We start from the raw sequence: 26,228 nt of genomic DNA on the forward strand, positions 1-26,228 counted from the left end.
AATACACCAGACTAGGGGGGCAGAAGCAAAAAGCTTCTAACACAAACATACCAAAACGTTGTGTTTGACAAAAATTTGAACTTGCGTATTAAAATCAGGGAGAACACCCCTAATGAACGTGCACAAGATTCTGTGCTAAGGGAAGCTAATACTGTGCACGTGTCTGAGCAAAAATTAAAATTGGTATACCATCTGTGCATATGCTGCAAATGTTATTCTCTGCACGAATATCTGCATCTCAATGATCTGTATGCATAAAATGTTTGCAATGCTAATATTTTATGTGCTAAATCAGTGTTCTTCAACCTTTTGACACTTATGGACCAGCCATATCAAGTTACCCAGAATATACAAGGACAGTAGTATTTTTTTTTCCACCTGAATACATTAAAATTTATTGAAAATAAATTGTCTGATATGACATGGGAGTTGATTGGTCAACAAGAAAAGGCAAGAGGGATGTCTTTTCATCCAATAAAATCTTTATTCGAAATAAACGAGCTGATTGCACAACAGTGAGCTGAGAATATGAAAAGGGAATGGGTGGATAGAGTTGCAAAGGGACCAGTCTGAGAAGGATTTAATAGAGTAGTAGATGCAGTAAAGGAAGATGGGGGTGGAAGATATGAGGAGGACTAGTTATTGGATACAAAGAATGTCAGAGTTAATTTTTATAGCAGCTTCTGATAGTATGCTTGGAACAAACTGCCCAAATTCCTACGGCAGGCTCCATTTCTGACAAAGTTCAAGGCCCAGTTAAAGCCCACCTCTTCGAGACTGCTTTCAACTGCCAACTCCTCTCACCTTGGGTTCTGCATCCTTAACCCTAAATATCATATCTGTCTGTCTAAGGTAGATTGTAAGCTCTTCCGAGCAGGGACCATCTATTAAATGTCAAAATGTACAGCGCTGCGTACACCTTTCAGTGTTATATAAGTGATATGTAGTAGCAGCAGCAGGAGTATTCCAAGCTACATGATGCCCTTTAAGGGCAGATCACAAGAACTATTTTTTCTCTCTCTCCCTCTGCTGGTAGATGGATACAACCCATTAGTCTGGATTGGTCAGGTATAATAAGGAAGTAGTCCAAGATCAGATTAGATTAGCTAAACCTTCTATGCCTCCTCAAACCTGATCTGGCATTCAACTTACTGCACTGTGCTCACTTCATAAAACTTCTGCCACAATGAAGAAAATAGTTCAGAATAATATATACTGTACATACACACACATATATTACAAAAGCACATATTCCATATTGCTAATTTTCTTCTTTAATTGGGGGGAGGGGGGCTTTGCCACAACTAAAGAGTAGAGAATAACATGGGGACAAATTTTTCCCCGTCCCCAAGGGAACTCATTTTCCCATCCCGTCCCCATGAGTTCTTTTCCTGTCCCTGCCCCATTCCTGCAAGCTCCATCCTCATCTGCACAAGCCTCAAACACTTATGTGGTTAAGGCAGAGCTTACAGGAATGGGACAGGGATACAACTCGCGGAGACAGGAGGGGGAAATTGAGTTCCTGCGGTGATGGGGACAAATCTCTCCCCGTGTCATTCTCTACTAAAGAGATGTTGCTGTCAGAGAGCTCCCTAGCTGCGAGAGCTACTACAAACACCTCTTTAGTGTCGGCTCTGGTTTCCCAGAGTGGTGGCTTTGGACTTTATCCCCCTTTTCATGATGTTGGGTTAGCAATTCATAAGGGGAGGTTATGTACTGATCCTTCTCAATGGTTACAATGGTTGTGCACTTTGGTTTGGAGCTAATAAACAGTAACAATATCACCAGGGAACCTGAAGTGAGTCCCACAGATCCCAGCCCAATCAATTAGAAGAGTCAATTTCAGAAGCAGACCTGAAATTTAGTCCCAACAAGGCTGCTGTCCTGCAAGAAGGGTGAATTATCTCTTTACTTCAAGGGATAAGAGAAATGTGTCTTCTCCAACACAAAATAAATTTAAACCCTAATACACCTTCAAAATAAGGAATCGGGTATCTTACCACAAATTCATTTCCTTCCCTTCTAAGTTTCTTCAAGCAGAGCATGAGACCAGCAGAGGCTCTGGCTTCTCAAAACACTCAACCAGTCAATTCGCTACCTTTATTTATTTGAAATTCAGACCACTGTTAGAGGTAAAAATAAAAAGCAGCAGAGGCCATTGATGGAATGATGTGTAGGAGAGGAAGGGCGGGTTTGCATTGTTTTTTGGGAGGTTCTAACATTTTTTGTTTTGTTATCCATTAAAAATCATAATAAACTACCGATACAAAACAAAAACTATATAAAAAGGAGCAGATGCTTTTATTGCAACATAAACAAGAAACAGAGAACACCATGCAGGGATGTGTTTCCACATAAATTCAAACAGTATAGGAGAAATGATGCACGCCATCAGCTGCTGTCATGACATTTGAGATTATTTTTATTTGTAAGGGGTAAAAACCCGTAAAAAAAAGCGCTTGCTTGCGATTTCTTCTTTTCTGCTCGTGATCTTCAGATATAACATGGCCTACCTAACCCCCTCCTGCTGGAGTTCTTTTCCAATATAAAGAGGGGACGAGTTAAAACCAATATGACAAGAGTTCTTTTTCAAGCTAAAAAGTTCTACGTTTTCCAGTTTCTCTTCAAAAAACATGCGTCAATCCTCTTCTTACCATACCAGATGCCCTTTTCTGTAGCTTGGAGTTGCTATTCCTTATCAAAATGGATGCACAGCAGAACTGCACACAGTATTCTGTGTGAACAGACCTTTCTACAGAGGTATCATCTAGTATAGTGTCATTAATACATTTCCCAAAACGCCATTTACACTTTTCTTTTGGCTGCTCTTGCAGATTGATGGTTTCAGCATATAAGGCCATGCTCCTTGTTTCCTTGCAAGGACCAGAGAAGCCTACACTGATGGGTGGAAGGAAAAAAAAATCCAAACAAGCATACATTAAGAAAGGTAATTAAGGTGTAGTAAGTCTCAGGCTTTTTCCACACCTTTATTTCCCACGGGTGTGATAGTAACCTGCGATAGCTCAATACCACAGGTTAGTTATTCCTACAGTACAGTATATGGATTTTGCTGCTTGCAAAGTCGGACTTGGAAGGAGCATTATTCACAATGACCAAAGTGATCTGTACAAAAGTCAAGGCATCCCAAATACTTTATCTTCCTCCCACAAAAATAATAAAAGCTTTACTACTACTAAGGCACAATTAGGGTTTTTGTTCTTGTGTTTATTTTCAGCTAATTAGGGATTACTGAAGAATTTTTAAAAAAAAACAACAACATATAAATCATGTGTCAAAGTTGATTGGCAGTCTTTACAACTTCTTGGTAATTTGAGGTGGGACAGAGGGAGTTTAATGTTTCCAACCCAACAAAGGATTGGAAAGAAAATATACATAAGGGGTTGAGAACATCTGTCTGGGAGCAAAATAAACTTACAAATATTTAACAGAATGGGCCAAAGTTTCAGTAAGGGGATTGTGGGGAGGGGAGAGAAAGACAAATTTAAAAATGCCAGTTAAAAATGTGGGTTCAATAGAAATAAAAAGATATCCCATCCTGTGCATTTCTATGGGAGAAGCATCTCCAGCTTTACAGAAACACCAATTCATTGAAACAATTAGAGAACTGAACTGCCTCTATTTTCCTACACAGACACATGCAGAAGGGTTGTAAAGAATCCCATGAACCATTCCTTGCATACCTCTTCCACTTGTTGCCATGTTTCCTGGCAAGGTTCTGTGTAGACTGTTACCACAATTTGTATTAACAAGAAATAGTTTTCTAATAATTATTTACCCTAGAGAACTTTGAACATGGCTCTAAGAATTTTGGTATGCCCAAAACATTTTATTTTTTTTTAAACCCACACGATGTGGATTTAGTTCATACCTTTTCAACAAGTCATATTCAGGTACAGTATTTCTCTGTTGTTGGTGGGCTTATAATCTAAATTTTATACCTTAGGCAGTGAAGGACTAAGGGGTAGTGATCAATGGAGATCACTCTGTGGAAAGGGATGTCACCAGTGGTGTGCCTCAAGGTTCTGTTCTTGGATCTGTTCTTTTTAACGTTTTTATAAGTGCTATTGCTGAAGGGCTGTCGGGTAAGATTTGCCTCTTTGCGGATGATACCAAAATCTGAAATTGAGTAGACAACCCGGATGGTGTGAATAACATGAGGAAAGACTCGGCAAAGCTTGAAGAATGGTCTGAAATTTGGCAGCTAAAATTTAATGCTAAGAAATACAAGGGCTTGCATTTGGGCAGGGGTGTCAAAGTCCCTCCTCGAGGGCTGCAATCCAGTCGGGTTTTCATGATTTCCCCAATGAATATGCATGAGATCTACTTGCATGCACTGCTTTCATTGTATGCTAATAGATCTCATGCATATTCATTGGGGAAATCCTAAAAACCCGACTGGATTGCGGCCCTCGAGGGGTTTAGGGGGTGAAGAACTTATGTGCACGACAGAAGAGCAGGACTTGGGTGCAATTGTGTGTGATGATCTTAATGTGGCCAAACAGGTTAAAAAAGGTGACGGCGAAAGCTAGAAGGATGCTAGGGTGCATAGGAAGAGGTATGGCCAGTAGGAAAAAGGAGTTATTTATGCCCCTCTATAAGACTCTGGTGAGACCTCATTTAGAATATTGTATACAATTCTGCAGACCGCATCTTCAAAAAGATATAAAGGATTGAGGAAGGCTACTAAAATGGTGTGTGGTCTTCATCATAAGGCATATGGGGACAGACTTAAAAATCTCAATATGTATACTTTGGAGGAAAGGCGGGAGAGGTAAGATATGATCGAGACATTTAAATAACTACATGATGTAAATGCGCACGAGCCGAATCTCCTTCATTTGAAAGGAAGTTCTGGAACGAGAAGGCATAGGATGAAGTTAAGGAGGTGATAGGTTCAGGAGTATTGAAAGGAAATATTTTTTTTTTTTTACAGAAAAGATGGTAGATGTGTGGAACAGTCTCCCGAAAGAGGTGGTTGAGACAGAGTGTCTGAATTCAAGAAAATGTGGGAAAGGCACGTGGGATCTCTTAGAGGGAGGAAGAGATAATGGCTACTGAGGATGAGCAGACTGGATGGGCCATTTGGCCTTTATCTGCCATCATGTTTCTAAATGCTATGACCGCTAGACCACCAGGTAAGAACCAGGGAGGTCCGGGAGGCAGGTGTGGGTGATTCTGGTTTTAGGAAATCACGAATAATCGAAATCACGAGTCCTAAAACCATTAATTGGGAGAGAGGAGTGTATTGTAATATGTTCATTCTATTATGGTTGTTTTACTGAAATATGTGTTGTATGAGAAGGCTGTAATTTGTTATTTTTCATTTGGATGTTTTATTGTAATTCGCATAGAATTTCAGGATATGCGGAATATAAAATTTTAAAATAAAATAAACAGTAGTGTGTAGGGTAGGATATGTGCCTGGGTACCCCTCTCTATGATTCACTAGACCGACCACCAGGGTACTCCAGACACCTGCTTGCTGCTCTACTAGGATTTTCCATATCTGCAGCTGTCATAGGAGGCTTGTAGGTACTGCTTCTTTCACAGCTTTGGGGGGGTGGGAGGGGCGTCAGTGACCACTGGGGGAGTGTGTGTGGGGAGGGGGGAAGTAATGCCTTTATGCATCCAGTTTGGGCACCTTTTTTGCCCTTATTCACCTTTTAAATGTCTAAATGACGCCCTGGACATCTTCAAAAAAGGTTTAATCATCACAGAAAGATGTCCAAGTCCTAATCAGTCTGTGAATAAAACCTTATTACAGATAACTTGAATCTTAGACCTAAGGTGGAAAATTTGAATAATATTTGAGGTTTTTGAATTTTCCTAAACAAGTGATGGTTTCACCATGAGAAAATGTTCAGAAAATATGTACTGGAAGTATTAGCAGTTGCTCCTGAACTTGTTCCGCCCATTGTAAAGGCTTATTATCTCCCAGCTTTTATAAAACAAGAGGAACAGCCACGAGTGGAAACTTTAGTTGAAATGGATACTCTAGATCAGGGGTGCCCAAAAGGTCGATCGCGAAGGCAATGCAAGTCGAATGCGGAACCCATCTCGGGCTCTGTAATAGACTTGCGTTGCCTTCGCGCTCTTCCTGCTTCCCTACGACGTAAACAGGACAGAGGCGCCAGGCCCACCAGCCTTACACCCCCCGACATCAATTCTGACGTCGGAGAGGAAGTTCCAGTTCAACCAATCGCTGCCTGGCCCAGAACTTCCTCTTCAATGTCAGAATTGATGTCGGGGGGGAAGGCTGGTGGGCCCAGCGCTTCTGCTGTCCTGTTTACGGCAGGGAAAGCTCAGACCTCAGCGGCGGTGGCTTGTGGGCCTTGGGGGGGGGGAATAAAGAAGACATATGGGGTGGGGGCAGGGAGAAAAAGACAAAGATGAATTTTAATGTGGAAAAATGCAAAGTGACGCATTTAGGCAGAAAAAATAAAGATCACGAGTATAGTATGTCAGGTGTAACTCTGGGAAAGTCCGAACAGGAAAAGGACCTGGGTGTACTGATAGATAGGACCCTGAAACCGTCGGCGCAATGTGTGGCGGCGGCGAAGAAAGCAAATAGAATGCTAGGCATGATAAAGAAGGGAATTACGAGTAGATCAGAGAAAGTTATAATACCGCTCTACAGAGCCATGGTCAGACCACACCTGGAATACTGCGTCCAGCATTGGTCTCCATACCTAAAGAAGGATATAAAACTGCTAGAGAGGGTGCAGAGACGAGCAACGAAGCTAATGAAAGGTATGGAGAACCTGGACTACGAGGAACGACTTAGGAGACTGGGGTTGTTCTCCCTTGAAAAGAGGAGGCTGCGAGGGGATCTGATCGAGACTTTCAAAATACTGAAAGGATTCGACAAAATGGAGCAGGGAAAGCAGTTATTTACAATGTACAATGTGACACAGACAAGAGGACATAGACTGAAGCTGAGGGGGGATAGGTCCAGGACGAATATCAGGAAGTTCTGTTTCACGCAGCGAGTGGTGGACACCTGTAATGCTCTCCCAGAGGAAGTAATTGCAGAATCCACCATTCTAGGATTTAAGGGTAAACTAGATGCACATCTCCTTAAGAGTGGCATAGAGTGATACGGGTAAGGGTAAATTAGATGCACATCTCCCTTGAGAAGCATACAGTGATATGGGGACTAAAACTATGCCAGGGTACACCTGGCGGGGCCTCCGCGTGTGCGGATCACCGGACTTGATGGACCCAGGGTCTGATCCGGAGATGGAAATTCTTATGTTCTTAAGAAAGGGGGCAGGCAGAAAAACAGAAAGAAAAAAAGGGAGCATAGGGAGATAAGACAGAAAGACAGGGGCATAGGGAGACAGAAAGAAAGGGGGGCAAGGAGAGGAAGAAAAAGTTGGGGGAGGGAATGAAGTCTGGAGGAGAGGAAGCATACAGGAGGCTGAAAGAAGGGAAGAAATATTGGATGAACAGTCAGAAGCAAGAGAAATCAGAGATTCATGAAATCACCAGACAACAAAGGTAGGAAAAATGATTTTATTTTCAATTTAGTGATCAAAATGTGTCCGTTTTGAGAATTTATATCAGTTGTCTATATTTTGCACTATGGCCCCCATTTACTAAATCACAATAGTGGTTTATAGCACAGGGAGCCTTTGAGCATCGAGAGCAGCGCAGGGCATTCAGCGCAGCTCCCCGTGCTAAAAATTTCTATCACGGTTTAGTAAAAAGGGATGGGGTATATTTGTCTATTTTTGTATAGTTGTTCCTGAGGTGACATTGCATAAAGTCATCTGCCTTGACCTCTTTGAAAACCCGCGGAATATAAATGATAATTAACATTTTTCTCTGCGTACAGAGTGCTTTGTGTTTTTTTAAATTTTATTGTTGGTAGATCATTTTGACTTGGGCATTTTAAAAGTAGCTCGCAAGCCCAAAAAGTGTGGGCACCCCTGCTCTAGATGTTTCTAATATATTGGTACAAAAAAGGAGGCAAAAAATGTCAATAAGGACTCTATGAGTGTGTCTATCAGCTAATCACTCCTAACAAACCAAACCACACAGGTACCAAATATCAATTGAAGAATAGGGGCGCTCTCAGTGTGAGGTTGTTAGCGACGGGAGAACAAACTCCAGCGCTTCCACTTACAAAGACGGAGGTGTATTACCCCGCCTGCACACCATCATCGGGCGTCCCTAGTGTGCAAAATCAACTGTGCAGAAATACTAACAATAAATAAATCACAACAGTGAACAAGTGAGAGAGTGAATCAAACTGAAAACTCACTCATAGAGTCCTCCCCAGCCTAATCCCCAAGATACAAAATGAAACCACAGCCAACTTAGCTTTTAAAGCGAGCCAAATGAAGTCAATGAGCATTGCGGGAAACCAAGATAGTCATAGGATCAACCGGTTTCGGGTGAAACCCTTCATCAGGATCTTAAGGCTGGAGCAGAACCGGCTGGGAGGGAAGCAGGAGAGCCCGCAGAAGCAACTGAATGGGCTTAAAAGCAGATCCAAAATGACATCAGCCACTTTCACTTTCACTTTTACTTGTTTTACCTCAGCTGTTGCTAGTCTAGAGGCATGGGGGTAGTTTGTCTGTTTCATTTGGGGGGCAAAGAGTGATGTGTGGCACATTAGCATATCATATGCATACACACATCTCATATATATTCATTATTGTTCTTCCAAATAAATAAACTGAATAGAAAGCCAGTATATCAAAACAATGAAGATATATAATATATATATACATAAATGCACAATTAAAAAAAACAAAAAAAAAAAACCCCAACTCCTCTTGTATCCAATTTGTCTAAACTCTGTCTCAAGTCTTCGCTTCAACTTGCCTTACTTTATTTATATATTTTTTATGTTTTTATTAATTTTTTATATTGTAAACCGGCCAGATACCTAAGATGGTCAGTATACCAAATCTATATAATAAAACCGTAGGCGGCGCATGCGCAGTCTTATCGACGTGCTTCCATGATCCGTATGTCCGTGGCCGCCAAGACTGCAGCATGCCCCGCGCTTACTACGGCCCCATGCGCAGCTCAGTTCGGCACGGCGGTTTCCCCAGATAGGGGAAGTCGAAAAACTCACTCCCGACGCGCAGCTGAGTTCGGCACGGCGATTTCCCCGGTTTCCCCAGATAGGGGAAGCCGAACTGCTCACTCCCGTCTCAGCGGCCTGCACATCGACGATTCAAACCCCTCCCCCCCCCCCCGGGGCTGCCTAAAGAAACAAAGTTTCACGGTGCTTGGCCCGCCAAACAATTCCTGCTGTTGCCGAAATTTGCCCCACCGTTCCTTCCCTTCCTCCATCAGGTCAGTTCAACTCCGCCTATGTTAAAAGGAGCTGCTTTGAAATTGGAGCCCTGCCGCCACCGTAACACGTTCCTCTCTGCCAAGGCAGAGGGGAAAGTGCTACGGCAGTGGCAGGCCTCCGATTTCGACGTGGCTCCTTTTAACATTGGTGGATTCACTGCACCTGATGGAGGGAGGGAAGGAAAGGTGGTTGTGCGGCGCGGGAAGGGGGCGGCAAGGGACTAAGTTGGCCGGTAGTGCTGTTTTTCCATGAAGGAGGAACACGTGAAAAGAAAACAAAATAAAGAAAACGTTGGCCCCCGCCGAAGAAGTGGAATGTGGAGGAGGGGCGCGAGGAGCCGGAGAGCTGTATGTAAGTGTGTGCGCGCGCGTGTGTATAGCCAAGGAGGAAGTGCAGCAGGAGCAAGGAGGTGGGGAGAGTGGATTTCCCCTACTTGGATGTCAGTAAAAGCTTTGGTCCTGTGATCCTCACTCTTTTCCTGGGGCTACTGCTGGACAGAGGGGGAGCAGGACATAAAGGAGAAGAGCTACTGCTGGACAGGGGGAGGAGGGAATGGGAGGGGTGCTGCTGGACAGGGGGAGATAAAAGGAGAAGGGCTACTGCTATATGGGGGGAGCAGGGAAAGGGGGAGAGGTGTTGCTGGACAGGGAGGAGGTAAAAATAAGGGAGAAGGGCTGCTAGCACCCGTTAATGTAACGGGCTAAACAACTAGTTATAAATAAACTTGAAACTTAATAATTTTTCTTATGCAATTTTCTGATCCACCCTCTTCTACATAGTGGACTTTAGCTTAAACTCATAGGGCTCCTTTTACGAAGGAGGCGGTAGATTTTCGGCTAAAAAAGAGGCGGTAGTGGCTAGCACGCACATTAAGGCCCCGTCACACCTTTGTAAAAGGAGCCCATAATGTTTCATTTACTGTTGACATGATTAATTACATTGTAATATATTATGTATGGTTTGAGCTTTTCTGTACAAGAATTTTCTTGATTGTTTACTTATTTAATTTTCTATAAATAATTTTTTTTTTTTAAAGCCTCAGAGAAATAATGAATCCAACAAAATACAACATAGAAACATAGAAACTGACGGCAGAAAAGGGCCATGGCCCATCTAGTCTGCCCACACTAATGGCCCACCCTCTAACTACCTCCATGAAGAGATCCCATATGCCAATCCCATCTTTTCTTAAAATCTGGCACGCTGTAATCCCATATATAGTCTTTTTATAAGAACATAAGAATTGCCGCTGCTGGGTCAGACCAGTGGTCCATCGAGCCCAGCAGTCCGCACACGCGGCAGCCCTTGGTTTAAAGACTAGTGCCCTAACCGAGCCTAGATTTACCTGCGTACTTTCTGGTTCAGCAGGAACTTGTCTAACTTTATCTTGAATCCCTGGAGGGTGTTTTCTCCTCTAACAGCCTCCAGAAGAGCATTCCAGTTTTCCACCACTCTCTGGGTGAAGAAGAACTTCCTTATGTTTGTACGGAATTAGTCCCCTTTTAACTTTAGATAGTGCCCTCTCATTCTCTCTACCTTAGAGGGTGAACAACCTGTCTCTATCAACTAAGTCTATTCCCTTCATTACCTTGAATGTTTCGATCATGTCCCCTCTCAGTCTCTGCTTTTCAAGGGAGAAGAGGCCCAGTTTTTCTAATCTCACACTGTACGGCAGCTCCTCCAGCTTTTTAACCATTTTAGTCGCTCTTCTCTGGACCCTCTCAAGTAGTACCGTGTCCTTCTTCATATACAGCGACCAGTGCTGGACGCAGTATTCCAGGTGGGGGCGTACCATGGCCCAGTACAGCGGCATGATAACCTTATAATCCAATATTCCAACTGACAGTAAAATCATAGCTATGGAGTTGACCATTAAGATTGAGTCAGAAAGCAGGTGCATCATATAAATTACTGGGCAGGGAGTTCAGCATACCATCTCTATCTACTGGAAAAGATTATCAAGGTAAGATCCTAATCTCTTTTTCTAGTGCAATAGGAATGGTATGCTGAACCACAAGGTCATACCTAAGCAGTCCCCAAACTCTAGGGTGGAACAAATGAGCCTGCTTGTAGTACTGAGGACCCGGAAGCATGCTCCTCGTGCTGCTATATCCACACTGGCCATGGTTGAACCAGGGTGTCTAGCCTTGCATTTCTGGGTTCGAATCTTCAGCTAAAGAACTGAGTCGCCTTTTTGTTCTTTGCAGTCATGAGGACGATGTTGGACATCCCCATCATCTCACAATGGCCTAGAATGCTTTCAGGGACAATGACCACTCTCCCAAGTCTAATGTCTATCTTCTGAAATTATCCGCTTGAATATTGTCCACTCCAGCCATGTGCGCCGCAAAGATCATCTGCAGGTTTGTGTCTACCCCACAGAACAATGCTTTCGCTTCCTGCTGGAGTGCTCCTGATGCTTCCCTGCCTGTTGACATAGGCTACTGTAGTGGAATGATCAGAGAAGACTGACTGCTTTGCTCTCCAGCAAAGACTGCAATCGGTGCAGCACCAGAGAAATGGCTCATAGTTCCAGCCAGTTGATAGACCACTTCCACTGAGATGGAGTCCATTGTCCTTTCAACTGGGTGACCATTGCAATGACCCTCCCCTCTCAGCCAAATGAGCTAGCATCTGTTGTTAGGACGACCATGAATCGATCTGGGGCGGGTTTCCCTTCACTACAGATTGTGGACGGAGCCATCAGCTCATGCTGCATCTGGCTGCCACTGTCCAGAGGAGTGGAACTAGTAGGGAGTCTTCTCTGAGGCAACCAGCAAGACAACAAAGCATCCTGGAGGATGCCTTTGCCCAGGGCACCACTTCTGTTGTGGCTGCCATTAACTCAAGGATTAGAAGTAAATGCCATGCGGTAGTTGCTGGCTTGGCCATAAGGTCTGTAATGACCACGAAACTTCTGTTTGCGTGCTTGTGAAGGAAAGACTCTGCCTTCTGCTGTGTTGAATAATCAGACCCCCAGATATTCCAAGGATTGTTTCGGAACTAGTTGGCTCTGTTGAAAGTTCACAATCCATTCCAGGTTCTGTAATGTCTCCACAACTGCCGATAACACCTTTTCTCCTTCCGTTCAGGATATTGCTCTGATGAGCCAATCATCCAAGTATAGGTGCACTTGTCAACTCACTCTGTGGAAATGAGCGGCCAACACCACAACCGTGATGGAAGTTCGGCGTGCTGTTGCCAACCCAAAGGGAAGTGCTGAGAATTGATAGTGATTTTCCAACACATGGAATCTCAGGAACGTTGTGTTCTGGGAAGATTGAGATGTAAAGGTACACATCTATCAAACATAGGGTAGCCAGAAACTCTCTTGGCTCCACCGCTGCGATGACAGACTGAACGATCTCCATCAGGAATCGAAGAGCTATCAGGGCCGCGTTGACACATTTGAGATCCAGAACGGGCCTTCACTCCTCTGAGCCTTTCATAGGCACAACAAAGTATATGGCGTATCTGCCAGATCCCGAGTCTTCTAGAGGGACTTGCTCTATGGCTTGTGTATCTAGCAACTTCTTAATGCTGAATGGACCTATTTTGCCTTCTCTGGCTGGCCTGCAAGCAAATCCACGAACCAGTCAGAGAGAATTTGTGTGAACCATCTTGTAAGCCTCTCTGATAGACTCCAGGACAGAGGTTGGATGTTATCCTTTCCCAGGCCTCCAAATAGACCAAGATCCGACCTCCCATCTTCAGAGGAGCGACTTGAAGTTGGCATCAATGTGGATTTTTGGCAGGCACTGCAGAGCAGGAACCTGAATCTAGGTTCCTCTGGTTCCTGGAGAATTTCTGGGTAGAGGCTCCTGTTGAGAGCTGGCAAGAGCATCAGTACCCATGGAAGGACCCCCTAGCTCTGGCTGCTTGAGGTCTGCTCTCTGGTAAAAATATTGGCAGGAGATCTTATACACTGGCCATAAGATCATCTAGGCCCTAGCCAAAAAGCATTTGACCTCTGCACAGGAGCCTGGTCAGCGTTGCTTTAGAGGTCGAATCTCCCACCCACTTTCTGATCCAAAGCATAAGATGGGTGGAGATGAACTATGCCAAGACTTTCCCCACAACTCTGATTATATCCATGGATGCACTCTATGAAGAATATTCCAGATAACACAAACTGTGGCAGGGGCTCAGCTTCTGCCAGGCTCTGATTTTGTAGCCTGGAATGCCAGGTGCATGCCACGAAGGAGGCCACAGTTGCAACCTTAATCCCTACGGCTAGAGCTTCAAATTCCTCTTGAGGACCACATCCATTCAGTGGTCCCACCGATCCTTTAAAACTATGCCTCTTTCACTTGGTAGGGAAATGCATTTGGTCACCTGCGCTACCAGGGAATCCATCTTTGGTATAGCGCAAACATTTGCTGGAATTCTTGAGCCTTGGGATACAGTTTAGTCATGGTTTTAGTCACTTTCAGGGGTTTCCCAGGGCTCTGTGACTAGGATCCTCATACCCAGGTGTCACAGAAAAGAAGTGGGTTGAAGACCGGACCACGTTCAGAAGAGAACACTGATTGGACAGGGTTTATGGATGGTTTACCTTCAGTTCTCAAAGGGACTATAATGATCACCAGCAATGCAGAGTCGGTGAACAGAGGGATCCTCTCTCTGGTCTATGGCCTATATCACCTCTTGGTCCAGACTGCCTCTCCCACCAGGGAAGCCTCACTTTGGACAATAAAGGGACTAAATCAGATCCCTAATCGTCGGAGTCTCTGTCTGAGGGACCAACAGAGACCAGAACAGCCTCTGCTCTCAGGAAAGAAGTGCTCCGAGCATCCAGAGGGGCCTGTGCACTAGTCTATTCACCAGCAGACCTAAGAGGAGGAGTTCTACCTTGTCCATAAGCCTGTCATAGGAAATTAATGAACTCCAGGGTACAGGTCTGATTAGGCAACTCCTTGCCGCTTAGGGTGGAGCAAACACCTTTTCTTGGGCTGCAAAGCATCTTATGCCCTTATGTGGTACAATACAAACGTCGCATTGCAGAAAAGACTTTTCGACTTCCCAGTTTTCAACAGATTTGGCAGCCTTTTCTTCTATTCTGTACCACCCGACTCATATCCGCTTGTCCTCTCGGGGACATGTAGTTTGGTTCCCCAAGGGGTGGTTAGTTTTTCTTGGTTTGCTTCTAGGTTTATTTGATTGTTTATCTGATTTTGTCTAGTCTATGTATCTGCCTGCTTCTTATTGCTACTCTATGTAACCTCCTGAATGATGCTATCCTATTTATCATGGTACTTATAGATTTTGCTGTACCGTTTATGTGGGACTTTTTGTCCCTCTTGCATCTATTGTTTGATGTTCTTGTTCTTTTTCCCTCTGAAAACCAATACATTTACTTAAACAAAAAGAAAAAAAAAAAAATCAGAATTACAATTTTTAAATCAAAAGAATAAAAGGTAACAGAAAGACAAGACACACAAAAACAATTACAAAATTAAAGAATCTAAAACATGCAGAATACCTGTACACTTCCTTTAGGCTTGCTGTTCTGAACTGTAAGGCTAACTAAAGGCTCCTTTTATTAAGGTGCGCTACGGGGGGTAGCGCGGACATTTCATCACGCGCTAACCCCCGCAGCACACCAAAAAACTAACGCCTCGTCAATGGAGGCGTTAGCGACGAGAGCGGCAGACAGTTGAACGCGCGGTATTCCACGCATTAACCGCCTACCGGCAGCTTGATAAAAGGAACCCTAAATCTTATTTAACAAAATAGCCCACATATTTCTTGCGCATAATGTTACCTATTACCATAAAGAGCTTACACACTATTGCATAACAGCTTTATTTTTACTATAGAAATAGATATATATAGGAGATGGAAGTTTGGGGAGGAGCAGAGCAAAAATTTGCATAGAGATTAAGAATAAATATATTAGGATATGTATATTCTCTAAATATATATATTTCATTACAGTATCAATGGCCTTATTAACAGAATGTTAAAAGGAATATCCAGAAACAATAAATTTGAAGCTAAAATAATCGCACACAAATGCAAAAGGAATTAGACTAGGGTTTTTCAAACTATCAGAAATACTTGTGTTAAAGAAGTTGACAGTAAGGTAGCGTTCCTTTCCCACTAAAACAGCCTTTTAGGATTTACTTGTGTTTTCTGGCAATGCCATGTCCTCACTTTCTTTGATGAGGAGGAAAGGAGAATGAATTCTGCAAAAGCAGTACGAGGTTAGTCGAAAAAAGAAAAAAGGAAGAAAAAAAAAAAAAAAAGCCCCTTATATCACTGTGGTATTGTTAGTCTACTTGACGACATACAAATAAAGGTTGAAGCAAATCAAACACATTTGAATAGCTTGGTACTGAGTAATCCACAACCATTTGCCCTACTACTACTGTCGGTGAACAAACCTTGATCTCTGCCCTATATTAACTGCCGCTTCCTCTCACGGAATAATTTCCTGACTACCATATCATGGGTGTTTTCCAGTGAAATCTGGAAGAGTTTCACACCCTTTGGATCTCGCCTTTTAACGGGCAGATATGCAAAATCCTGAATGTCGCCCCCTAATAAATAAATATATCTATCTATATAGATAGATAGATATTTTTTTAAACTTAAGAATCCACGCAATATATATTTCCCGAGTCTTAAGAGTGCCCTGGCAAAAGAAAGAAACCGCGCGCTCACGCACACACACGTCTCCGGCAGCAGCGACCCTGCTGCTAACAACCGTACAGCTTATCCACCGGTCACTTGGGGACTAAAGGGATCCATCAAATTGCTGCAAAGACATACTCACACAAAAAGAGCATTTTTTTTGTTTTTGTGTTCCTACCTCCCGAGTTCCTCCCCGATCTCGTAGCAATCCTCGACGTTCTCCTGCCTGAACACCGTCATAATTGCCTTCGTCCTGATGAAGAGCCGGAACCTCCGCCGAGGGCATTACAGTGCCGGCGTGTCGCGGGCGGCAGCAGCCGCTGTGGCCGCCACCATGGCTCTCTTCCCTGCCACAAAGAAAGTGAGAGTAAGAGGGACGTCACGGGCATCATACACTCAGTGCCACGGCCCCACAAACACCGGGAAGGGGCGGGGAGCAGGAAAACCTCTAGAAACCTGAAAGGTACCGGCTCCCTTTCTTTGCACTTCTACCAACCTTACTATACGGAGGGCCCCGCGCCCACCGCTCCTCCCCCGCGCGGGAGCCGGACACGGCCGAACAGGTCGCGCACTTACCGGAGAGCGTAGACCAGCTTCCGCGCGCAAGGACGACAACTGCCGACGGCGCAGGTGCGACCAGAGCCCGAGGTTTCCGTTGACAAGGAAGCGCAACGAGAACCCACTGGTGCACGCTCTTCCGCAAAAGCCAGCGCGAGAAAAGCCAGGACTTAGCGACCCCCGGGAGAGAACAGCAGGAACCGAGGTGCACCTGCAGCCAGCCAATGGAAAGCCGCCGACCCCTCCCCCCTGCGTTGACTGCGACCTGCGCGCGACTGGGGAGGAGGAGGAGGGAGTGCGAGGAGGCGGGCGCGAGAGTGTGCTGCTCCTGGGCTCTCTAAGTGCTCGTTGTACTCCCTTTTTCTTTCTCGGCGTTTTTGGTTTTTTTTTTAATTTAATTTTATTTACGCTTGGCGTGCGCTTCGGTGCTTCAGGTGAAGGACACGGAGAACAGATGCATGCACTTTGTGTTTTCCTATTTCATTCCATCATAAATTCCTTTACGTGCTATATAAGTGATAAGTAGTAGTAGTGAGCGTCTGAGGTTCCCTCATCCTGTTTTACTGTTCCATTTCTTTTATCTCCAATCAGCTAATTTTCTTCAGCTGAACAGCAAGCGCTAAGCTACAGTGAATTAGTTGGGAAAACTGCTTTATTTTTTGTCTAATGACTTTTATAGAAGACTCAATTATGAAACCAGGAAGAATGGTCTGTAGCTAAAATTTTAAGTCTTGAGGGCTGGGAGCTGACGTTCACAAATTAACTCTTTGTTTGCCTTTATTATGCAAGTAAATGCTCTCAGAATATTAACAAAAGTCATAGCAAGATCCTGTTTACTAGGACTATTGTACTGTAGATCAACGGATTTGTCAACTGGCTCATAATCAACATAGAGGGTAATTGGTACGCTAGCTCAGCCAGTTACTAAATCTAGGCTTCACCAGGTTCAGTTATGTGAATGTGTGAATCAGTTAGGGCTACTAAGGATTGTCCATGTCTGTTTCCCTCTTGATCCATAATATCCAAGCCAGAATATATTGTAACAGTTTAAATCAGGGGTGTCAAGGGCCACAATCCAGTCGGGTTTTCAGGATTTCCTCAATGAATATTCATGAGATCTATTAGCATACAATGAAAGCAGTGCATGCAAATAGATCTCATGCATAGTCATTGGGGAAATCCTGAAAACCCGACTGGATTGCGGCCCTTACGGAGGGACTTTGACACCCCTGATTTAGATCATTAAAGACCATATTTTACCTCCAAGCAAAATAGCTTTCACACACATAGAACACAGCTAATGAAAATAAAGTAAAAGCCACAGTGGTTGACTTTGCGCCACATTTGAGATGACAGCTAACGTCAAAATGCCACAGCGAAGCTAATTCCCAAGGAGCTTATCATCCCATATTTGCAGCTTTAACAGTATGTGTCTTCACAAGAAGTTCCAACTTTGACATTTGTATAAAAATATCCCAACATAGGATCACTTGAACCAATAATTAATTACTACCACTCTGTTCAAGTAATGCAAGCAATCAAAACCAACAATGGAATCAACAAAATTGTGAAGAAAAAAGCCTCAGTGTTTACCGGAGCCTGGCTTAATGTAAAATACAGACCAGAACTTATGCTCAATCATAGGCATAAAGAAACTCCAGAAGTCATTCTATATTTAGGTTAAGGTTGCTATATTATTTTAAAAAATATATATATATATATATATAATAAAATACTGCCCAGTCCATTCATTTGAAAAAGACCCCACAGTGTTCAAAACAATCTTTCACTGCAATAACTTCATAAGTATTATAGTCGCTTATATTTTTCGGCCGGAATTTTACTTTGAACCAATTTTTTATTGATGAAACAGAGTAACAGCAAGTAATTCAAAACAAATGAACATATAAAGAACCATAGAATATAACTGCAAGCAGTATCATCAAACGTTTTCAATATGCTATACCAACCAATACCATCCCCTTCCAAACCATCCCTCCTTCCCATGAGTCATCAATTACATAGCAGTGCATCCATTTACCATTGACTGGAATTTTAAAAAACAGTGGAATCCGTATCCTGTCACCCGACAGAGATCCTGTTTCATGATTAATCACTGCTTCAGGGGTGGGCTGCGGCAAATATATCACACTGGCTCTTGTACTTTCCACTCCCAATGCCATACTACTCGGTATACTTTTTTTTACCAGCCATATGATTTATACCAGAAGATATAATATTAAGAGTGGGGACATTTATTCAATATTGTCTACCAATTTACAGTACAAAATGAACGACTAGGAAGTCCTTTTATTTAAGATTACTTCATTCTGAAGAATTTTGAGACCCCTGAAGCAGGCTGATTTGGCCGAAACATGTACATGTTGAGTCATTGAGGTTTTTGGATGAATAAAGAACTTTTTAAGAAAGATTCAGTTCACCAGTTTTCATTGGACCTCTCCACTCCTTGTTTTATGCCATTGAGCATTGTGGATTTGGTTCTCGTGTTTTTTGTTCCAGCAGTATCACACACCAGCTCTTTGTCGTCTTCCAGCTGCTCTGCTAATCTATCAGTTTCAGTCAATTCTTTGCACAGCTGCTCATTCTACCTTTGCTCTATCTCCATTTGTCAATATCAGTTTGTCATTTTACCATGAGTGGGTTTCTCAACTTTTTACTTGAGAAAGACTTATTGCAACAATTTCAATATCCATCTATGTGTAACGCCCCCTTGTGGGCATCCCTGAGTCTGGGGCCCAACCTGGCTGGACTTCCCCTTAGGCAGGCTCCATCAGTCCCATAAGAATTTGGTGCCTGGCGCCTCCACCTAGGGAAGAAAAGTGTTAGTGGGTGGGACTATTCTTGTTTTCCCCCCAGGAAACTCAAACATAACCTCTGTGAGCAAGGCTGCCAAAAAAAGATTGAACAGGTTATTGAAATATTTTCAGTTATTTCTAAACAGATGTTTGCAGGTATTGCAAAATGAATAAGACTTTGCACGTTCTGTTTTTCTATTTTTTTTTTATCTCGCTACTATCTTTTTGACTATTGAAATATATAATTCCCCCCTTTATTTCTACTCTTCTTTCTTTCAAATTGATTAATACTTTTTCCTAAAATTACTCCAAAGCAGAACAAAGACTCAGCATTCCCGCAGGGAGATCCCTTCGAATGAGTACGGCATACAAAAGATCCTACATCCATTTCCTACCTCAGCTATGGAACCAACTACCCACACAGATCAGGTCGCAAGACTCACTAATGACCTTCCGCAGAGCAGAAAAGGCCTTCCTCTTCTGCCAATCGGGCCATTAAAAACTGCCTCCTCAATATACTTCTCCTAGTACTCTTCACTACGACCAGTCTGGTCTCTAGAATAAGCTCTGTTATTGTCTACTGTAACCTATTTGTTGTCATGACTAGTCTATTTTCAAACAATTGTGAATGTCTACTTGTAACCCGTTCTGAGCTTCTGGGAGAACGGGATAGAAATCAAAATAAATAAATAAATACTATACTATTTTAATGCAATTGTAAACCTCATTGATGTTTTTTGCCTAATGCAGGAATCTGTGACAGAACGGTATCACTATGCCTTAAGGCCTATTTGATCTTACTATGCAAAAAGGCTGAGTATAAAGGTAACTCATTTACATAATATACTACCACTCACTCGCTCGGCGTGCAGCAATGGCGCCCGCTGTCTTAACAAAAATAGAATCTGTGATATAGAATCATACATTGGATAAGATTCTATATCACAGGTTCTATTTTTGTTAAGGCTACAGATAAAGGCAAGTATAAACAAATAAATATATAGCTATGAACTAGATTTAAACAGAGGACGACTTTGTCTTTATGTTTTAGCGTTAAGATGTCTCCATGGGAGACGTCGTGCAGTGTATGTCATTACTTAGTTTCGTAAACAATAGTGTTTAAACACAGACGCCGCCGTAGCAGCGGGCGCTATTGCTGCACGCCGAGCAAATGAGCAGTAGTAGTAGCCGCTTCTTCGAATCACGCTGTTAAAGACAGTCAATAAGTATGAGTAAGTACTTTTATTTTAGTTTAATTTAAGGATATTATTTAGGGTAGCCGCCTGATAGCTTTAGATTATGCTGCACTATCTATCAGCCATAGCCAACGCTATGGTTTACTGTTTTTTTGCATAGAGTATTAACCCCCGATGTTTTTATGCATCTAATGAAAGCCAATTATGGTTAAAATCAAAATCTCTTCAATCTAACTTAAATGCTGAGTAGCGTTATAGCAAAGCTTAGATTTATTAAAGTTCAATAGGCCTTTTGGATTTAAAAAGTAAAAAAGATTCTTAAAGATTTTAAAAGACCTGCAATTATGTAAATGAGTTACCTTTATACTCAGCCTTTTTGCGTAGTAAGATCAAATAGACCTTATGGCATAGTGATACCGTTCTGTCACAGATTCCTTCTGCATAGAGAAATGCTTTATTTATTTATTTATAATAGGTAAGGTTACCTTTTTGTAGTGTGATCAGTTTATTATCTGATTGTAATTCTGATGAAACTCAATTTTGAGTGAAATGGAGACACTCTGTAGAGCTCGTGATCAACATTGCACTTGAGATAATAGTCTAATAGCCACTCCAACTGGAAAAAGAAACATTATAGATTGATATAAGCTAAGTACTCTTACTTTTTACATAAAAGAAAGTTTAATTAGCCCATAGGGAGATTGTTGAAATCAGTGATAGCTCGCTGTTGGGCAGTTTTGATTAAGACTAGTTCTAAATGACAAACTGCTGTGAGCACTTGAGGTTTCTTTATCCCGGGCAAAGCTCACTACCATGTTCCACTACTTTGAGAGTTTCTGGCTGTTGATATGAGTGATCTCTAGAAATTCATTGATAAATTCATTTGAATAAATGTATCCACATAACTACAGAAAGATTGAATAAAATACTTAACAGTGAATTGATTATTTGCTATGAAATAAGAGAAATAATAAAGTAAAGCAAGTAACAAAAAGAAAAAAAAGGCAAAAAAGTAATAGAAAAAAATACCATTTCTCATTTCCATCATTTGTGTTATTAATATAACATTATTTTATCACTATTAATGGCTAAAATTCCCCAAAGTGTGTAAATGTGGCTCATTCAGTCTGTCTTTTTTCTCAGTAAACAATTTACATATTTCTCCCATTATGCAGCCTTTCACTTCCCCCCTTCTTAGCTCAGTGATGTAACTACTGTATTTTCAAATGGTTGCATTTTACTCACGGAGCCTGTTGTCAGAGCAAAAACATATCAGTTAAAATGCTTTCTATCTCCCTCAGACAATTGTCCCTCAAACTTTTTTTAATTGATTGTTATTAGGTTTGTATTTTGGTATTGTTTTTATTTGAATATGTATTTTTGTTGTTCATTTATGTATGTTCAACTTGTAATCCATCTAGTTAGGCGAAATAGAAATTTTTTAAATAAATAAATTCACCTTAGCCAATCTGCCTTTAAAATAACCCAAAGATTTCTTAATTTCCTTCTTCTGTTTCTGGAAACCCCCTTCCTTTAGGGAGGGAGGGTGTTTCATACATCTAATTGATTAAGAGGCTGTACTCTCCAATTTACCTGTCTATCTGTCCTCCTTAGAGATTGCTATTCTGTTAAAGGTCCATAAATTGATATTCTGTTAAAGGTCCATATAATTTTGCCACTCAGTGGCTTTTTGAGTATTACATTACATTAATGATTTCTATTCCGCCGTTATCTTGCGGTTCAGGGCGGATTACATAAAGGATCTATCTGGCCATTTCCAGAGGAATTATGGAATAGGTAGATTGGTTCGTAAAGATGAGGTGGTTCTTGTGGCGTTAGGTTGTTTTAGAGAGTAGAGAGGCGTTAAGTTGGTTTTGATTGTTGGGTATCAGGGTTTTTTAAATAGTTTGGTTTTTATTTCTTTTCTAAATGTTCTGTAGTCTGGGGTCGTTATCAGCAAAGTAGAGAGATTGGTGGTCTAATCTCGCTGCTTGTGTGACCAGGAGGCCATTGTACAGTTTTTTCTGTTTGACTTCTCTGATTGGGGGGGGGGGGTATGTGAATGGAGCGTGGGTTCTCCTTTGTCTGGTTGAGTGGTTTGGATTAGGCGGTTGTTTAGGTATGTTGGGCTGTTGCCGTTCATGGTTTTAAATAGAAGACAGTAGAACTTAAATTGTATTCTTGCTTGAATTGGTAGCCAGTGTGAGTATAGGATCATCTCGGTGATGTGATCATGTTTCCTCAGTGAGTATATGAGTCTCAGGGCTATGTTCTGGACTGTTTAGAGTTGTTTAATCATGGTTGCGGGGCAGGGGAGGTAGAGAATGTTGCAATAGTCTAGGAGACCCAGCATTAGTTCCTGGACTAGGATCTAGAATTGTGTTTTGTCAAAGAATTTTCACACTTGTCTTAAGTTTCTCATGATTGTGAAGGATTTCTGTATTATTTTATTGATTTGTGGTTGCATGGTACAGCACCTGTCAATCGTCATTCCCAGTAGTTTTAGAGTGGGTTGCATGGGGAATGTGGTTGAGTTGATTACTAGGTTTGTTATGGATGGGGTCATCATTTTCTAGGAGAATGAATTTTATTTTGTCTGAGTTTAGTTTCAGTTTTGGTCTTTCATCCAAGTATGAGTCTCTAAAAGGTTATTAATGTCTAGAAAATACTAAAAACACAGTGGTAGGAGGACAGAGACAGAAAAAACACACAACTCCCTCTCCCCAAAAAAAATTGATCAGATTTACCGTATTGACATGGAGACTATTCCACATTCTATGATAAAGTAACCATTACAATATTTGAATTTAGATGGAAGTATTGTCTCTTCAATCTGTTGCAATTTATAGCACAAAATATAGTACAGTATTTCCTTATGTCACTGCTGAGTCTATTGTTTTTGAGATTCATATCTTGAGTCCTTTTTCTAGAAATACTTTTAAATTGGGAAATGTTTGGTACTTATACATTATTTATATTGTGAGATATTTGAATGTCTCTATCATCACTCCCATTTCCTTCTTCCAGAGTAGGATAATACCACTACTTATTCCTGTAATATAACCAAAAGCAACTAAGACCACATAGTCTAGTTAAGATATCTAGTCAAGACCAGTAATAGCAGCACTATATAAATGGTAAGCAGAAGGTAATATTAGTTAGCCTGTTGAAGAGGATTTGTCTATTTATCTGTCTTGTTTACTTGTCTATCCATGCATATATTCTCTGTAAGCTTCTGGTGGGAGAGCATATTTTGCAATTTGTTTAAGTGGAGAGGGATTGAGCTGGGTAATAGTATATTTATGTACTAAAATGCTAAGAAGTCAATAGATATGAATGCGCTTCTTAGCATTTAGGGCCAGATTCTATAAGCAGCACCTAGGTGTGCCTACATTGTAAGTGCCGCTCGGTGCAGTTGTCAGTCAACCAGTAGGACCTAGGTGCTGCTTATAAAATCCTGCCTAGCAGCGCCTAGGCATGTGTAAGCATTGCTAGGGATCCTAGAGGTAGGCTTTGGTACATTAGGCCAAATTTAACTCAAATGCCTAGTGATGCCTAAGTGAACCATGCCTATTCTACACCCCTAACTACACCTACTTTTCAGGCAGGTGTCATTAGGCATTAGAGGGCATCTCAACTTAGGTGTTGCTAGGTGTCCTAAGGTGGAACTCTTAATTGTTAATTTTTATTTTGGGGGGTTGGTGGAAACCTGGTGCAATTACCATGCCAATTAATCCAGTTTTTAAAAAGTTGCATGCAGATTCTGAAGCCCTTGATTAGGGCGCCTATACAGAATGAGGGCCTTAGACCTTGATTCTATAATGTCCATGTAAAGTTAGGCACTGACATTGGTGCTTAATTTAATTGAGCAATGGGATTAATCAGTGCCTATATTGGCACTCAGCACCTCACAATCAGCTTTAATTGGACTTAATTGAAAGTTAGGCACCTAACTCGAAAAACTCGATTCTATAAAAAGTAGACGCCTAGCCCAAAGCGCCTATACTAATAGTGGGCATTGTTAAGGGCAGATCATGGGCGTGTTTTCGAGTTAGGCACCTCTTTGTGAATCAGGTACCATTAGGCTCTGATATCAGTGCCTAACTTTAGGCATAGAAAACCCTGGCATAAATTGGGGACCAGTGGCATAGTAAAGGGGGATGGAGGGGTGGATCGCCCTGGGCACCATCCTGGTGGGGGCGCCAGCACCTCTCCTCCTCTCTGACCCCTGTTTCTTCCCACTCCTCCCCCACCAGGTGCGTGTCTTCACTTCCCCCCAACTGTACATCTAGCTCTTCGCTGGCATGAGCAACAGCTCTAACTGGCCTCGGCGCTCCCCTCCGACGTTACTTCTGGGTCCTGTGACTAGGAAGTGACATCAGAGGGAGAGCTGATGCCGGTGTGGGCAACAAGTTAGCAATGCTGCTTACGCCAGGGAAGCTAAACAGGTACTGGGGAAGATAAGGGGCACATGCGCATCAGGGGAGGGCGGAGAAGGAGTGGGGAGTGGACAGAAGGGCAAGGGGGGCACCACTGCCTCAGGCAACTCCCACCCTTGCTATGCCAGTGTTGGGGACACCTAAATGTTAGGATGCTGAGCGCCACATAAGCATGCTTAAGTGACACTAAGGGTTCCTTTTACGAAGCCGCGTTAGCAGCTTTATCGCATGCACCTTTTTAGCGCGCGCTAACCTCCACGCTAGCCGAAAAAACTACCGCCTGCTCAAGAGGAGGCGGTAGCGGCTAGCACGGCTGGCAAATTAGCGCGCGCTATTACGCGCGTTAAACCGCTAACACGGCTTCATTAAAAGAGCCCTAAGTGTGAGTCTACAATGGGCGCCTATGTTTTATAGAATCAGTGTCTATAACTTTAGGCAGACTTTATAGAATCAGGGCTTTAGGGTATGCTAATTCTCTTAACACACACTGAGTTTTAACAAAAGGGTCCCTCAGAGATAGAGGCATAGAGAAGTACATCTGTGTCAAAGAGTTCATCTGCTGGCCATGGGGATCCATGTCTGCTGGCATAGGAAAAAGAGGTGAGCTGCAGGTTGTTATAAAATCTATCTGTACACATCAACAAAAAAATCGCATCCTCATAAGTTAAATATTCACAGCAAAACATCCCAAAACAATTAAATTTATAAATCACACAACAGTTTTCTTTAGTATCTTGACAATTAATTATCAATGAATGAAAAATTATAGTTAACTCTCAGGAGTCAAAATAATTTCAAAGTGTTTAAAGGTGCCATTATCGGCCAGTGCAGGGATCAGTAATTATTTTGCACAGTAAACCTGTGAAGGAGAAGATATATAACTTGGTACACTGTACATTATTCCAGTTTATAATCTGCTGTAAACATTTTTTGGGAGGGAGCATGCCAGGGGCAGAGAATAGGTATGGAAACGCTATTCAGCTAGAGCAGTAGTTCCCAACCCTGTCCTGGAGGACCACCAGGCCAATCGGGTTTTCAGGCTAGCCCTAATGAATATGCATGACAGAGATTTGCATATAATAGAAGAGGCATGCATATCTGCTCCATGCATATTCATTAGGGCTATCCTGAAAACCCGATTGGCCTGGTGGTCCTCCAGAACAGGGTTGGGAACCACTGAGATAGAGCACTGGCATTAGTGTATGCTAAGAGCCTGAGTCTCTTTTGGAGGCCAACATCAGTGGTCGAA

The 26,228-nt window shown here is 42.4% G+C and overlaps 1 protein-coding gene across 1 annotated transcript in view; it reads right to left on the reverse strand.

The window, feature by feature from the left end:
* DAPK1 (death associated protein kinase 1) overlaps positions 1-16,861 on the reverse strand; it is a 312,064-nt gene extending 295,203 nt beyond the window's left edge. The window contains exons 1-2 of the mRNA XM_033927667.1: positions 16,547-16,861; positions 16,149-16,317 (exon numbers count right to left, since the gene is read on the reverse strand). Of these exons, the coding sequence (XP_033783558.1) occupies positions 16,149-16,210 (62 nt within the window). The 5' untranslated portion in view covers positions 16,211-16,317; positions 16,547-16,861. The remainder of the gene's footprint in view (positions 1-16,148; positions 16,318-16,546) is intronic.
* Between the last annotated feature and the right edge of the window lie 9,367 nt (positions 16,862-26,228).

Source organism: Geotrypetes seraphini, chromosome 1, assembly GCF_902459505.1.
Source record: "Geotrypetes seraphini chromosome 1, aGeoSer1.1, whole genome shotgun sequence".
In the NCBI taxonomy this organism is placed as follows: Eukaryota; Metazoa; Chordata; class Amphibia; order Gymnophiona; family Dermophiidae; genus Geotrypetes; species Geotrypetes seraphini.